Below are 15,930 nucleotides of genomic sequence, written 5' to 3'. Positions count from 1 at the left end.
CTCTGTTCTTGTGAATACTCAGCACCTGCAGAGAGAGAGAGAGGCAGAGAGAGAGGCAGAGAGAGAGAGAGAGAGAGAGAGAGAGAGAGAGAGAGAGAGAGAGAGAGAGGGAGAGGGAGAGGGAGAGGGAGAGGGAGAGAGAGAGAGAGAGAGAGAGAGAGAGAGAGAGAGAGAGAGAGAGAGAGAGAGAGAGAGGGAGAGAGGGAGAGAGAGGGAGAGATGGAGAGAGAGGGAGAGAGAGAGAGAGAGAGAGAGAGAGAGAGAGAGAGAGAGAGAGAGAGAGAGAGAGACAGACATTGTGGTCATCATTTCCTCTGAGTGAAGTGCTTTGCTGTAGAACCAAGAAGCCTCAAGAAGATCAATTTCTAGAGTCCATCACATTACCCTGTGTCATGTGGGTTTGCTCGGTAGAATGCAGAGGTAGAAATGCAATCGATGAACTGAGTTGTCCACTTGAAATTGGACACACACTCAATCAGTTCACTAAAGCAAAGTTTGCATTTCCTGTGATTATTAGTGACTACTCCTATCCACACACAAAACGCCCTGACCCCTAACCACACACACACACACACACACACACACACACACACACACACACACACACACACACACACACACACACACACACACACACACACACACACACACACACACACACACACACACACTTCCGAACGTCTGTTCTAACTCACCCAGTCCACAAGTTTCTCCAGGTTGGCTTCTGCTGGGAAGTGCCTCCTGACCTTCTCTCTGACCCGGTCACGGAGCTCCGTGCTGGGGCCCTCGCCGCCCTCCCCCCCCTCCGGCAGGGGGCTGCTGGGGCTGGAGCCCAGCGACACCTCCTCCAGGATCTCAGTGATCAGGTCTGCGGCCGGCCCCGAGCCCCCCAGGACCAGCCAGGGGATGGCCTTCCTCAGGGAATGGTCCACCCTCTGGAGAACACGTCACACGGTGAGGACGTCAAACGCCCACGCACTAAGTGGGATTAACTCTGACAAGTAGTTATTCTCCAGAACAGGAGAAAAAAAAGAGCATTCCGCAAGGCATGTTAGCGGGCCTCAATTGGCCCCCGGGCCGCGAGTTGGAGAGCCCTGCTATATTGGATGGTAAGAAACAACATAGGGAAGAGCTACTATCAGGGTTCACTCTTTGTTGTTTTGAGAAACTACAAGGGGAAGACTATGAGGCTTCACATCGAGTGTCTAGAAACGTCAAGGGGACGGGTGCTACTATGGTTTGGCGTTTCTTTGTTACATTACCTGCAGCATCTTGGCTTCCCCTGAGATGAGCATGCACAAGACTGGGATCTCTATGCTGCCACTGCCTGTTAGGTCGAGAGAAGGGAGTCAGGAGGAATAATTCGTGCTCAGTAACGTACTGACACAGATACACTTTGAGTCGATGGTTGATTCATTCCATTTATTCTCTTTTTTGTTTTGTTTATTTATCCTGGAAAACGATTTGGATTTGAAATCCATAGATCTATGTTATTTCTCCGACAGGATCCGTGCCTCTTAGCTACACAGATGACTGAAGTATTCATGACACTAGTTTCAACGCTAGAATGCATCACAGCTTCTCACCCCAGATGCCCGTACGCTGGTGGGAGATGTAGTCCTCCAGGTTGGAGAGGAAGCCGGTCTCCCCGCCGCGCTGGCCCACGGTCCCGTCGTCCACCAGGAGGAAGGCCTGGTAGTTGCTGTCCAGGCCGCAGGTGTCCTGGGACGTGTTCTGGACATAGTAGCGAGCCGGAAAACTCCCCTGGAAAACAAGTAAAGAAACCACACATTGATAAATGCACCAAACGCGCACTAGGAAGTAAGATAGCAAACTCTTTAGAACGGGTATAGCTTAATACAAATCACACTTTGTCCAATGTTGTCTATGTTGTTGTATTAACATTGTTATTACAACGTTCCTTTTCACTGAGCCACGTCTAAATACAATATCCCTGTCAATGATGATGGACGATACAGATAAAGGAATCTGGATAGAATTGTCAAAGTCCCATCTTCTAACATAGATGAAATAGAACAGAACATAGTTGCAGTCATCTCAGTCAGTGCGTGAAACAGGTTTCAGCCATGTTGAGGTGTATGGCTGCTTGGCTAGAGTGAGTTAACGACAGCTCTGCAGTGTGTAACAGCCCGCTGCCAGCCGTGCTGCGGCGGTCCGTACCTGTGCGTTGACGAGCTGCTGCCGGTTGTGCACCAGACCCCAGGGGGCCACGCCCACCGCCACCACCTTCTTCTGGGACAGGGAGGGCGCCGCCGCCGCGTGGTCCCGGACCGCCTCCCCCACGCAGCGACCCACCCCCTCCCTCAGCCCGCCCGTCAGGATCCACGCCCCTGAGGGGGGGGGGTGTGTGTGTGTGTGTGTGTGTGTGTGTGTGTGTGTGTGTGTGTGTGAGGGTGTGTGTGTATACGTGTGTGTGTGTGTGTGTGTGTGAGGGTGTTTGTGTGAGGGTGTGTGTGTGTGAGGGTGTGTGTGTGTGTGTGTGTGTGTGTGTGTGTGTGTGTGTGTGTGTGTGTGTGTGTGTGTGTGTGTGTGTGTGTGTGTGTGAGGGAGAAAGAGAGAGAAATGCCTTAGCAGCAATCAAATTAAGTCAACTAGCTTATAGAAAGTGCAGATAGTCAGCATAAGCTTTATTTGTGTGAGAAATGCAGCAGTGAACAATTGGGCAACACATATTCTGAACACTTGGGAAGTGCCGACTTAAAGGTCATTGATATCATATCTGTTTCATGTATACTTATTTTGATGAGAACATTCAAGTATAACTCCCTGTATCTTCAAACTTAATGTCAGGATGTGTTCAAGTCTGCGCTACATTTTGGCTGTGAGGCTTTGTTTCGTGTTGAAGAACATGACGTGCTGTTCCAAATGTCAAACGTGCCCCCCCCCTGCATCAGGAGGTTGTAAAGCGCTGGCGCAAATCATTTGAGCCCTAAGGGCAAGCTTGCAAGAATGCTTGTGTGTAAATACGACACATGGATTCAATCCGTCAACACATCCCCATTGCTAAACTACAGAGGTCGACGCTTCAAGCAACTCGGTGAATCCTGTGAGGGAAATACGTATGAAGGTTAAAAAAGGAAACGAAAAATGTAGGATGAGTGAAGGGACCTCCCATCACCTCTTCCATTTCCATTCAGCAGACGCTTTTTATCCAAAGCAACTTACAATAAGTACGTTTTTCAGAAGAAAGAGGGACAACAATTTATCGCTGTCAGTACAGTAAGGATGTTCATAGAACAAGTGCTGAGCCCTTACAATTGCTAGACTATTTCCTGTATACACCAAAGACACAAAGAGAGCAAGGATACGATGCTAAACAAAGTACTACTTTTAAGTTCAAGGGCGTACAACACACAATTACTGCATTCATTAACTCCCAGGACGTACAACCTAGACTAAGTGCGTACATTGAGTGCCATAAGTGACGAGAGGGGTGTTTTGAGGAGAGTGAGGGAGGAGAAGGGGCAGGGTGGGGGGGTAAGGAGTCTATGCAGAGTGCAGGCGAACTCTGGACAAGTGGGTCAACTAGCGTACAGAAAACGCAGACAGTCGGCTAGGGCTGGGCGATTAATCGGATTTCGATCTCGATTTCGATTTTAGTTTCAAACGATCACAAAATTAATTGAATCAAGGTTTTTTTTTTAAAAGTGATTTTTTTTGTGTTTTCTAGAAAGTGCAGCTGGATACGTATCTGTACATTATTTTAGATTTGAACATTTTCTTTTCGAACATTTTGTGTATTTCTTTAAGTTCTCAGTTACTAAGGGTTTTGGGAGACATGCTGAATAAATACATCACGTGTTCAAACTCAAACATAATCGTTTGAATAATCGTGATTTCAACATCGCCCAAAATAACCGTGATTCTGATTCGTCCGGTCACCGAGCGGCCCTACGGCCGGCCCTCCTGCCCGCCTCACCTGTGCTCTGAGCCGCCCTCACCAGCCCGTACCTCATCACCTCCCGCCTCACCTGTGCTCTGAGCCGCCCTCACAAGCCCGTTCCTCATCACCTCCCGCACCCACGGCTTCACCTTCTCCTGGCCCTCGCCCCCGCCCCCGACCACCGAGACCACCAGGTTGGGAGAGGGCACCCCCCAGTGGGCCGTCATCAGGGTGAACACGATCTGGGGCGGCGTGTCGCGGGACAGCCGCAGGAACTGGAGTGGGGGGAGAGAGAGAGAGGCGTAAGAGACGAGGGGAGGACGCCCTGACTGCTCTGGCGGCGTTAGACTGAAGAGCTTCTCAAACTGAAAGAGAACGGGGTAAAGTTCACGATGTACAATACCGCTCTTCCTAAATCCATACCAGTAAGGTGTAGAAAGTCGAAAAAGCGTGTGAAAGGGTTGGTTCCCATGGCCAACTCATCACAAAGCTTCATTAAAAGTCTATACATCATACTTGGTTTTGTGCAAATTATGCAGATTATGGCAATTGGTTGTTGGCTAAATTCATTTATATTGACCAAAGTACTTGATAACACTGTCGATTCTGAGATATTGTTTGTTTGTTATTAAGACAGAAACAATAGCTGAAGATTAAAGTTTGATAAATACACTTTTTATTTTCAACTAGAGCGAAAAATGAAATGTAATCATGCGATTGAGGCTACAAAATGAGCCTATTTTGTAGTCAGGGCATCAGATCTGGCTATATCACACCCTCTGAAAGTCATCCATTGAAATGAACAGAAAGAAACGTATTTATTCAAAAACACTTTAATCATGAAAACAACGAAGCAAATAACACAGGATTTGAAATAAATAAAAAAACAGACCCATAACAATTAGCTAAAACTACAATCCGGGTTTGTGTCGGTGCGTCCAAAGCCGACCGCCGCCTCAAAGTCCTTGAAGCTGATGTGACCGTCCGAGTCGCGGTCCGCGTGACGGAAGGCCTCTGAGGCGGTCCTCTGGGGCAGGAGTGGAGCCACCGTCCTGAACGCTGCCTCAAAGTCCTCCTCTTTGAGGAACCCCCGTCGGTGCACGTCGAAGGCGCCAAACACCCGCCGCGCCCTAACGTACGAGTCCGGCTCCTCCTCGGACAGCTTCTCCGTCATCAGAGTCTCAAACATTTGGAGGGTGAGCGCCCGCTCTCGCGTGTGGGAGCGCTGGTCTCCCATGAGCTTGTCGGTCTCCGACTTGGAAGGCTTGTAGCCGAACAGCATCACCACGGCAACCTTCAGGTCCTCCCTGGTCAACAGGCCATCCTGGTCTTCGTCGCAGAGCTCAAACACGGTGGCGATCCTGAATCGGTCTGCGCCCCCTCCTGCTCTCCCTGCTGGTGTGTTTAGAGCAGAGGCCATCGCTGCAGAAATTCATAAACAGAGGTTGAAGAACAACAAAACATGGGCTGTTGCGAACTTTGAGCTCGCAAGAAAGCCAAGAAACGGATGAAAGATTGGTCAACGGTTAAGGCTTTACCTTGGCCTATAAACGCTTGATGTCTCGAATAGACAAAAAAAAAAATAGTTTTCATTCATGAGAAGGTATGCATTGATGGCAGAAGGAACATGTGAACCTCAAGTCAGCCGCTCTAACTTATCTGAAGAGTATTATAGGATGGAACACGTTTATGTCCCCAGGGGAATGACATTAGTATAATACTGTTAATCCTGCTTGAATGTCACGTTGTTGTCAAACAGGGTGCAGAGTGCAGACTACTTGGCAGTTGATACTTGTCGGTAGTACTACTAATAATTACTCCAGGAATGAATGACCTATTGAATTTAGAAGCTAATTCCCCTTCAGAATGGTCAATAACAACATGCTAGCGAAAACCCTTGACAACTTGAATCTGGAAACTGGAAAAGCGAAACAACACTGATGACTAGTAATAGACATAGAGTCTCCCTCTCAACTTTATAGTAGGATACTTATTAAAGATCATAGCATTTCATTAAATGCAATAAAAGGTAAAAGCACTACTTACTGGGTTCTCCAAGTCGCGGAACACAACATTGAGCTGGATTGGCTGACGGCAACAGGCATTGGAGAGCGCTCTGCGGTGGACTTGAAAACACGGCATGGATCTTCTGATTACGGAGGAGCATGGAAATCACGACATGGATCTGGTCCGATTGCGGTGACGCTTGGACAATAGGGCATATGTTTGACCTTTTAAAAATAAAAATGTTCAACATAGCATTATTATTAGCCATTAGATGGTGACCAGATTTAAGAAATTAAAAACAGGGACATATGTAGTTTGCTATTCCATATCGCAACAAAATATATGTGTTTATTTCTGAAATAAAAAAGGGGGACATTAATATTTTGTCTGTTCATATCATGGTCAATTTTATCATATATATATCATATCTAAAACCCATAGAATGTTTTACTGCAGTAAAGGCTTAGGCAGTATTCTACTACATGATGAATGGTTTATCATGATTTATTTTAAGCTTTGGTAATTAAGTAGCTCAATCAAATAGGATATCATCCTATATTGTCTTGATAGGCAATTGTTTAATATCATTCATGGTATAAAGTCAATCGATAGAACGGTTGAGCCACGGACTATGAGATAGACACAAGAATCAAAAACCTGTCTAAAAATGAATAGACATGAACCTTGAACCTTTTCTACAGTGGCGAATTGCATTCACATCACACAAAAGTATCAGGTTATCTCGTAATTATGACATAAAGATCTCATAATTATGAGAAAACATCTCATAATTACGAGATCTTTATGTCATAATTATGAGATAACTATCACATAATTACGAGATCCTTATCTCCTAATTATATAACTATTTCGTAATTATAAGAAAAATAAAGATCTCGTAATTATGAGATAATTATCTCGTAATTAGGACATAAAGATCTCGTAATTATGAGATGTTTTCTCATAATTATGAGATCTTTATGTCATAATTACAAGATCTTTATCTTTTTTTTTGTGATGTGAATGCAATGCGCCACTGTACTTTTCAAAGTCGATTAATATGTTTTTTAAACTCATATATTATTTTTTAGAAAACATAAACACACACACAACCTTTTTCGGGGACAGGCCCCCAGAAATGGGTACTGTAACGCCAACCCTACATCAGTCATTACCCAATTATTTACCTTGTTCCCAAGCGTTCTCGTACCCAATAATTCATCATTACTTCCCTGACAACTCTCATTGGTACTGTAAGCGTCTATAAATCACATGACTCATCACAAAAAAAATTCAGAGAGGAGATCAGACCTTAGACACATGGTCTAACCCCTTCACTCAGGGGAACCTTTTTTGGAGTTATTACACGTTAATGTCAAAGCAGGCCTAGTACAGAAGATTGACAGGTTTAAGAGGTGCATCAGATAACAACTGGCTCCGTTTAAGGCAAATCAATAACAGGAGTAAAGTACTACAGTTCGCTAGGGCTACTGCCTGAGGAAAGGGTCAAAGAACAAAAACAATATGCTCTAAATATTCTCCCCTCACCAAAGCGCATGAGAACTAAACCTAACTCTCTGCTCAGCTAGCTGGCCCAACAGTGAGTTTGACTATGATGTAATCTGAATCATGAGGTGGCATTCTAATTATTCTTCAGCAGGATCCGCTTTCTGACAGCTCACAAGCAGACCATGTGATGCATGAGCTTGTGTGAGAGTGAGAGGAAGAGCGAGTGAGAGGGAGAGAGAGAGCGAGGGAGTGAGAGTGCGAGAGAGAGAGAGAGAGAGAGAGAGCGAGAGCGTTTGTTGCACAACATAGCGTTGTAGATGTGTAGAGCTGGGTAAACACACCACTGATCCTAGAGACTTAAAACGGCAACGAGTCTGCTTGTTGACTTACATGCCCACATACACCATGTCGTTATGATCATCAGAGTTCAGCTCAAGTCTGTCATGTTTATTATTTGTCTGTGGGCTTTTGTTGGGCCCATGTCTTCTTGGGCGTATCATAGCTTAGTGCACCACGTCAACTTTGGTGAGTTTCCAGCTCTAAACTCTTAATTCTCAAGTTGTCTTGCCAACTTCTTGCTTTAAGGTTTCAACTATGTTCCGGTAACATTCTGCTATCTGCTACTACTGTCTTCTCCACAAGTAGAATCTTTTGGAAAAAGGCTAGGGAGATTCTCCTCTATGCTTTGGAATCCCCAAAATCTGATGATGGCCGTGCTAAATTTAGAAAGGGATGGAAAACAACGCACCATACTTCCCTATTTTACTGTAGCCAGCCCAACTCAACTCAGCTGAGCAATGACTCATGGTGAGCTCTGGCTTCCCTACAGTACATACCAACGAAGCCAACGGACATACTTTAGTTTAGTTTAGGGTCAGAGCCAGAACAACTCAATCATGAACAACTCTGTTCAGGGAGAACTTAACAGTCAGAGGACTGTGACTTCAACCTGCCATACCATTATTTTTAAACCAATGTATTTAGCAATACTTAAAAATGGCTTAAAGGACTAGTTGTCTTGTGTCTTTCTGTTGTACTGGTTACTAAAATATAGTGAAAGAAAAGCTGGGTTTCAAGCAGGGAAACATGATATCCTGCGACCAGCGCAGGTTGACAAAATAGATGAAAAAACCTGTCAGGGGTGAACCACATTACCTTCACTATGCAATCAGAAACACAAGCAGTAAGATGAAGCCTGAAACCTCTGTTTTGTGACAATAGAAGCTTCTCCCATTTTGTCCAGTCAACAACACTGAGTTGTCGCATATGCCGACCACTGCTATTCACAGATACCAGTCGAACCTGCTAAGGTTAACAATTACCTTTTTCAATATTGATTGGGTTGTGGGCCACAAAAGCTTTATGCAACCTGCAGTGTGAAGAGATTTAACTTTATAGATATTTGAAACTGTTAACTGCAGAGAACTGCAGAAGGCCTAAAGGTATGGTATTAATCTGTAAAGGTTAGAAAGGTAAACTAAAGGTTAGGTTTACTTGAAAACCGCGTAGGGGATATGCTGCTTTAAAGTAGTATACATTGTAACATATATTTGTATTGGTGCACGATGGAACCAAGGCCTCATTTTACGTTTTTGGATAGTATTTTCAATTTGCTGCAGCTAGCATCAACCAAAAGTAAAAAATATTAGTTGAATTCCCATGACAACCAATCATGGGTTTCTGTATCCCAATCACTGCATATAACATTTCTGCAATGTCCCTAAAGAAGATAACAGTAATTCAGTAAGATTACTTTTTTTCTGCTTGTAAGCGAGGTAGAGGATCTTTGTCCAACATGAAAAAACTAACTCTTCCATCTGAATCACGAGCACTCTATACCAGGGCTGTTGTCACAAAGGGGCGGTCTAAATTGTGTCACTCGTGTGGCATGTGCACCATAGTATCATACTGCCAAATGTCTGGCTAGCTATCGCAATTAATAATAAACCCGGTTATGCATGTTGTTATAACACATTCGATTCATTTATTTAATTATTAAATTCACCATTTACACAATGTTCTCTCCTGATGTCAAGAGGAGGTAGCAAAAGTAATTCTGGGTAATGTAGTTAGAACGCACACTAGAGCAGGCCAGGGATAGCCTGACAAAAAAGCCAGTAGCAAATTGCAAATAAAGATAGTCGATTTGAATAAGTACAACTGGTATCCCGAGGCACTGCCCCTTGACTCTGTGCCCGAGCGTCCTGCCGTAGCATAGGCACTGGTTCAACTGAACTCCACAGTTGGAACCCCAAAAGAGGCTCTTGCTGATTGAGGCACTGTGTTTGTGTCACATAAACGCATGGGTTCTTAGGAAGTGTTCAGATGGATATGGGAGGTACGGAACCTGGGGGTCCACGCAGAGACAGAGGCGGACGTTAAGCTGCCTTGCATCTCGCTGACTGACGAATCGAACAGCAGGTCGGGGCCGTTTTGTCTCTGCCGCTCAGAGCGTGTGGGTGGCTTGGGAGGGGGCTCGTGACCCAAGGTTAGCAGGGGGTGGGGATATGTTGTGAAGGGGGCTTCGCTTCGCAGCGGACAGCTCAATCGGGGGGAACAGATGCAGCTGTAGGAGTTGAGCATAATGATGAAGCCCAACGTGTATATATACTGATGTTATTTGGTTCTCTCTCTCTCTCTCTCTCTCTCTCTCTCTCTCTCTCTCTCTCTCTCTCTCTCTCAGGTATGGGCCATGTTCGTACAGTCACTGATCGGGCGACGGTGTTCTGCCAACGTTCATCCCCGTCATTCGGTTCTGGGATGTGGTTTTAGCGGTGTTTGCTTGAAAGTTTCATTCAGGAAGTTTCCACTTCCTAAATGAAAGACATTGTTGTTGCTTGAGCCTGGCTCATGTCTAAGCCAGGGAGCCGTACTGATCTACACTAGGCCTGGGCGATTAATCGAATTTTGATCGCGATTTCGATTTTAGCGTCAAACGATAAGGAAGTTATCTTTTTTTTTTTTTTTACATTTAATGTTTTATAGAAAGGGCAGAACAGCTGGATACACATCTGTATATTATTTTAGATTGGAACATTTTCCTTTTGACCATTTTGTGCATCTTTTTAAGGCGAAATTTCAACAAGTTACAACGTTTTTTTTGGGAGAGATATGCTGAATAAATACGACATGTTTTCAAACACCAAAAAAATCGTTTGAATAATCATGATTTCAATATCGACCAAAAGAATCGTGGATTATGATTTCCCCCCCCCCCCCCCCTCTCCCCCCTTGGTGACTCACGTGACTGTGGCGTCGGCCGGCCCCCGTGAACTCCACCTCTCCGAAGGCGTCGGTGGGGTACTCGGAGGAGTGCTGCCCGCTGTCCCATTGGCTGACGATGGCCGCGCCGAAGTAGTCCCCGGTGGCGTTGGAGCCGTGCGTCCCCCGGGGGCCGCCACACTGACACAGTGCTCCGTTACTGGGGGGGGGGGCACGAGGATAGGTCAGCGATGATGACGAAAGGAGGAGTTCGTAGAATTGTCACGGTTATGCCGATAAGCATCAACCTGCAGCGGTGATTAAATACAGAAATGCAATATACAGACAGACAGACGGAGACACAGACAGACAGACAGACAGACAGACAGACAGACAGACAGACAGACAGACAGACAGACAGACAGACAGACAGACAGACAAACAGACGGAGACACAGACAGACAGACAGACAGACAGACAGACAGACAGACAGACAGACAGACAGACAGACAGACAGAGAGTCTGTCCGGAGTAATGTGTTCAGATTGGGGTCTGTCTGTCTGTCTGTCTGTGTTTCTGTCTGTCTGTGTTTCTGTCTGTCTGTGTTTCTGTCTGTCTGAGTTTCTGTCTGAGTTTCTGTCTGTGTTTCTGTCTGTGTTTCTGTCTGTGTTTCTGTCTGTCTGTCTGTCTGTGCGTGCGTGCGTGCGTGCATGCGTGTGTGTGTGTGTGTGTTTTTGTGTGTGTCTCTGTGTGTGTGTGTGTGTGTGTGTTTGTGGTCAGGAAGGGTAAAGAGTGCTGCGAGTTAACAATTAAAACAATGAAGGGAGTCACCTCGAAGGTCACTCACAGACACACACACACACGTCAGTCAAATCGTGTACCAGGAAGGAGGACACGTGGGGAGCCAGATTCGAGCCCTGGGACAGACGTCCTAACAAGGCTCTCACTGCAGAGCAAATCAACGAGAGCATGCGGTGTGTCTGTGTCCGACTGTGGGAATGTTTCTGATGGTATCTCTGCGTGTTTGTGGAGTCGCTAAACTAGCTTCTGTCTACATCTTCAGTGTGCTTTCCCCCTTCTAATTTATTATTCCGTCTGCTTTAGCATGTTGTGGTGACTGAGAATGGACGTCTGGACTCTCCTTAGGGTTTACCGGCCAGCACCGAATCGCCAAAGACCTTACTTTTATAAACAAATTGAATTAAAATGATTTGCCTGTATGCGTCAATTATGTCACCCAATGCACTCAACAATCCCTGGAAGGGGGGAGCCCCACTCTGTGTTCCTTCTCAAGATCTCTCCCTTGCTCATTAAGGATGTTATCCTCGCCCTCTGGGGGGATAGGGGTTAGGGAGCTGTCATAAACGTACTACCTGTTAAGCCCTTTGAGACGGTGCCTCAGGGCTCATCAAGGGCTACACCAATCAAATCTAATTTAGCATAGTTACCTGTTGTCCTCGATGAAGGTGCTGCACATGCGCTTCTTGATGATTTTGGGAATCCAGCTCTGGGGTCACAGAGAAAAGTAGAAAGAGTTAAAAGGGTCAGGAGTATAGGCAACCACATGTTGTACAGTTGATAGTACATTTCAATATATGTCTGTGTGTATGCGCGTGCGCGTTTGTTTGTGTTTGTGTTTGTGTGTGTGTGTGTGTGTGCGCGCGTGTGCGTGTGTGTGTGCAAGCCACGTTTACACGTAGCTGGCATTGCTGTCAATAAAGAAAGAAAGAAAGTAAGAAAGAAAGATCGTATCATCTGATTCAGGACTAGGTATTGGACCATATATTGTGTGTTTGATTGAATGTGTGTATGCATATGTGTGTTTGTGTTTGTGTGTGAGTGGGGTGGTTAAGGTGTCAGAGTAAAGAGAGACATAGAGGGGGAATAGAGCAGAAATGTCTGGAATGTAAAAACAGTTCAGGACTAGCCAAGATCTTGGGGGAAGACAGCGTCCTGCCTAGGGGGTAGGACCCAACCACCCCATGCACACAGGTGACCACATTCCACCTATTTAACGACCTTGCAGCGAACACAGACAAGCCCCGTAGGAAATGTGTTTGGTAACCTGTACAACAGTGAGGATTCAAACGCATGGCGAAGGCTGTATAAATACTCATAGTCAGATCGCTGAGCACCAAAAATAAAAAAGGGATGAACAGGATGGAAGGTTATGAGCCAACCGCATTTCAAAGTCATTGTTTGCTCATACACTTGTTGGAGCACAGGTAAGAATGATCCGTCACCTGTACGGGTGTATATAAATCATTGAACCATATGGAAGACAAGACTTCACTTCACCATTAGTCTGCTCACTAACCAGAGAAGCCTTATCGAGGTTGGATCTGACAACTACAGACGTTGTCTGATGAAATTGCTGTGTAGTTTGAAGGTCCGCCTCAAATTTGGGCTGATAATGCATGTTGTCTCAAACTTCCTTCAAAGAGGTCTAGCAGATGTTGAGGTTATGAATTCCGAGGCAGGCCTAACCACTTATAGGTCTAAGTTGGCTTCAACGTTCTTTTAGACTGACCTCATTCCTATGCACGAAACTTTCCAAATACTATTGAAAGTTACCAAGGAGATAATTTACAGTCACAAATAGTGATGGTAGGCTAAGTTAAAACAAGATCAGAATAGATAAATCTCAGATAATGGCCATAACAAGCACAGCGTGCAATTTACTGTTGCAGATAAAGACTCTACATCTAATTGCATTGAATATATCTAACTTGTTTGCCTGAGAACTATGCATATTATTTGATGAACGAAATATGTCATTGGCCCACTAAGTTCATACACATTGGGGTCTTTGGGATTCAACCAATAATAGCTAGACTCCGAGGGGAACTGCATTTCTGGAGTTGGTCATCGTCCTACAGCAGCAAAAATACAAGTTTGTCAGAAAGGCTGAACAAAGTGTGGGGGATCGAACATCGCACGCACACAGCGAGATGTGATCGGGTTTCGCCGACACGCCCCAGACAGCGGTCACATCTGTGCGGATGGGTTTGCTGCATCGAAACGGCGACTCGTAACTCGTTACCTGTGGGTAAAACCTCTGGCCATCAACAATAAGTTCAACCATCCACACCTTTCTCTCACGCTGGATAACGTAACAATAACGCAACTATTATCATAAACTATAAGTATCAGAGTAGGCCTATCCTGTTATTTTTTAATACATTGTTATAGAACTGTTAAAATGACCATAAAAGACATAGATACCTGTGCTTTTTCAGATGTTCTGGTTTCCGCGTTAGCCCCCACTTCATTGTCTTTCCCGGACATCTCCATGGCGAACGTACTGCTTCGCAAGCGCTTCCTCAATTATCCCTGCCGGCTTTAGGCGTCCATGTTCGGCTTTGAAGTTGCCCGCTTTCCGTGTGAACTGTGCGCGAGACGCCTCGACCCGCTCCAGTGTCAGGGGCTCCTCTGGGGAAACCTTCCTTCCTTCTCCTCTTTACTTCGCCCCGCCCATCGAACGTCAATGAGAATCAGCTGTCCCAAACGGTCACGGAGCCAACATCAGCCATCAACCTCTAATCATAATAGATTTGCAGAGCATTGTACTAAGACCTATTAGCTCTGTCAACATGTTCATGTTGATTCGTGTCTTCTTGTTTTTGAACCCTTGGCAATAGTATTATCGTTGTGTATAAAGTGATCCACAATTAATAAATTAAGAAGATAGATCTTTGTTAAGACCTACTGTTGGCACATAATAACTTATTCGCAAACATAGCACAGCTGACTTAGATTTATGACTTATAAAATGTTTGGGTATAAAAAAATTGATACGCAAATATTTTTGGGTGTATTTGGCAGGCCTCAGTATCATTGTTGGATTATATGTCAGCACTATGATTTAGAAACATGGTAAAACTTTAAAATAAGTGCATAATTAACCCTAGTTAATGCAGTGTAACTATTTGCAAACGCTTCAACCCTTTGTATGTTATATTCTCAGTGGTTCACATAAGCCACTGTTTCCTGCTTATGTCGGACACAGAACTGGTCTAGTCTGCATTCAAGATAGTCGTTTTGTAATTTCCTGAACCCCAGGAAGTGGGTGGACAAACAAAACAGCTTGCTCATCTGGTCCTGTTTGGGGCTAAATGATGGTATCAATGATAAGTAAAACACAAGCCTAGTCCTACGTCATCATCTCCCGGACCCATTAGAGCACAATTGGTTTGTAGTTAAATATTAATCGTTAAAAGGGATATATCCAACTGACCCATCAAACAAGCGAAAAACGAACATCCTGCGTACTCTAGTGAGCCTAAATGTGTACTTGCGAGTAAATAATAATAGTAACTGCTCTATTCAATATGAGCGTACAAATCATATAGTTCTAATGTTTGCTAAACAAAGGCCTGGGTTTTTGGACACTGATATTGTTCCCTGAGTTATGTGTGTATGCAGTGGCGGACTCAGACTGTTTGAAGGGCAGGGGCGAAAAAATAAAAAGGGCACATTCTGGACAACATGGGGCCCCACCAGCGGACACACCAGCGGACACAGTGGCTTTTCTAACTTGATGGTGTTTTGTTCCCCCAACGGAGCCTTAAAGGCAGCGCTGCCTTGAAGGTCCTATCCCCTAACCTTAGCAAGCGCTGCCTTGAAGGTCCCATTCGGGGCACTTGTTACATCCCCATGTAGCCCTTAAAAGAATAGTTGGGCTCATAATTTAAACGGGGGTTCTGGGGGTCCTCCCCCAGAAAAAATGTTGCTTCAAAGACACTGTTTCCCCTTATTCTAGCGACTTTATAAACACCAAAATGAGTTGTTCACATCATTGTGCACTTTCACATTTTAGCCAAAGAAAGGAGGCTTGCTTTCATCTTTACTAACATTTAAGTAAAAAAAGACTGGAGAAAATTCAATGTGCCGCTACCATACAGTCTTTGACCGCTGACAGCCAGCTACGGAAACATTTAAGGAAGTTTTCCTTCATGTTGAGGTGATAGCTGACCATTGTCGTCTCTCTTGCATGAAATGACCTACACTTGAATGATCTTGAACGCTCAAAAAATGTACATACATTTTAAACGGATTATGCAAACTGAAAATATTAAGTTTTTCTAACTTGGCATCTAATTGCGGTTTTCCACTATGGGTACTGACATACTCTTAATCCGCTTTTTGCTTCGTTAACCAGTGGAGATTTAAGTACCACTCGATGTAGCTGTTTGTCATGGCGACGCCACATGAAAGCAAAGCCTCGCATTCCCCGTTCCTCAGCTACCAAAGAAAGGAACGTATGCACCTCAATAGCTAACCACAACATGTTTTTTTTCGGTTTGCCA

The 15,930-nt window shown here is 44.9% G+C and overlaps 1 protein-coding gene and 1 long non-coding RNA gene across 4 annotated transcripts in view; one reads left to right on the top strand and one right to left on the bottom strand.

The window, feature by feature from the left end:
• trpm4a (transient receptor potential cation channel, subfamily M, member 4a) overlaps nucleotides 1-14,087 on the bottom strand; it is a 33,517-nt gene extending 19,430 nt beyond the window's left edge. Inside the window, exons 1-9 of one of the 3 annotated variants that reach the window (XM_030376096.1) lie at nucleotides 13,847-14,087; nucleotides 12,070-12,128; nucleotides 10,664-10,841; nucleotides 3,993-4,179; nucleotides 2,182-2,351; nucleotides 1,587-1,764; nucleotides 1,263-1,327; nucleotides 696-935; nucleotides 1-25 (exon numbers count right to left, since the gene is read on the bottom strand). The exon at nucleotides 1-25 is cut by the window's left edge and continues 78 nt beyond it. In XM_030376096.1, the coding sequence (XP_030231956.1) occupies nucleotides 1-25; nucleotides 696-935; nucleotides 1,263-1,327; nucleotides 1,587-1,764; nucleotides 2,182-2,351; nucleotides 3,993-4,179; nucleotides 10,664-10,841; nucleotides 12,070-12,128; nucleotides 13,847-13,915 (1,171 nt within the window). In that variant the 5' untranslated portion in view covers nucleotides 13,916-14,087. Of the gene's footprint in view, nucleotides 26-695; nucleotides 936-1,262; nucleotides 1,328-1,586; nucleotides 1,765-2,181; nucleotides 2,352-3,940; nucleotides 4,180-10,663; nucleotides 10,842-12,069; nucleotides 12,129-13,846 lie in introns of those variants that run through there. The other 2 variants (XM_030376104.1, XM_030376112.1) reach the window with 2 other exon arrangements.
• Nucleotides 7,751-10,383, top strand: LOC115558403 (uncharacterized). The gene is made up of 2 exons (XR_003979322.1): nucleotides 7,751-7,945; nucleotides 10,104-10,383. It is a non-coding gene; the product is annotated as an uncharacterized LOC115558403 (long non-coding RNA).
• Nucleotides 14,088-15,930: the final 1,843 nt, after the last annotated feature.

This window comes from Gadus morhua, chromosome 2, assembly GCF_902167405.1.
Source record: "Gadus morhua chromosome 2, gadMor3.0, whole genome shotgun sequence".
Taxonomy (NCBI): domain Eukaryota; kingdom Metazoa; phylum Chordata; class Actinopteri; order Gadiformes; family Gadidae; genus Gadus; species Gadus morhua.
The sequence above is the reverse complement of the archived record's forward strand: the minus strand, read 5'-3'. Positions and strand labels throughout refer to the sequence as shown.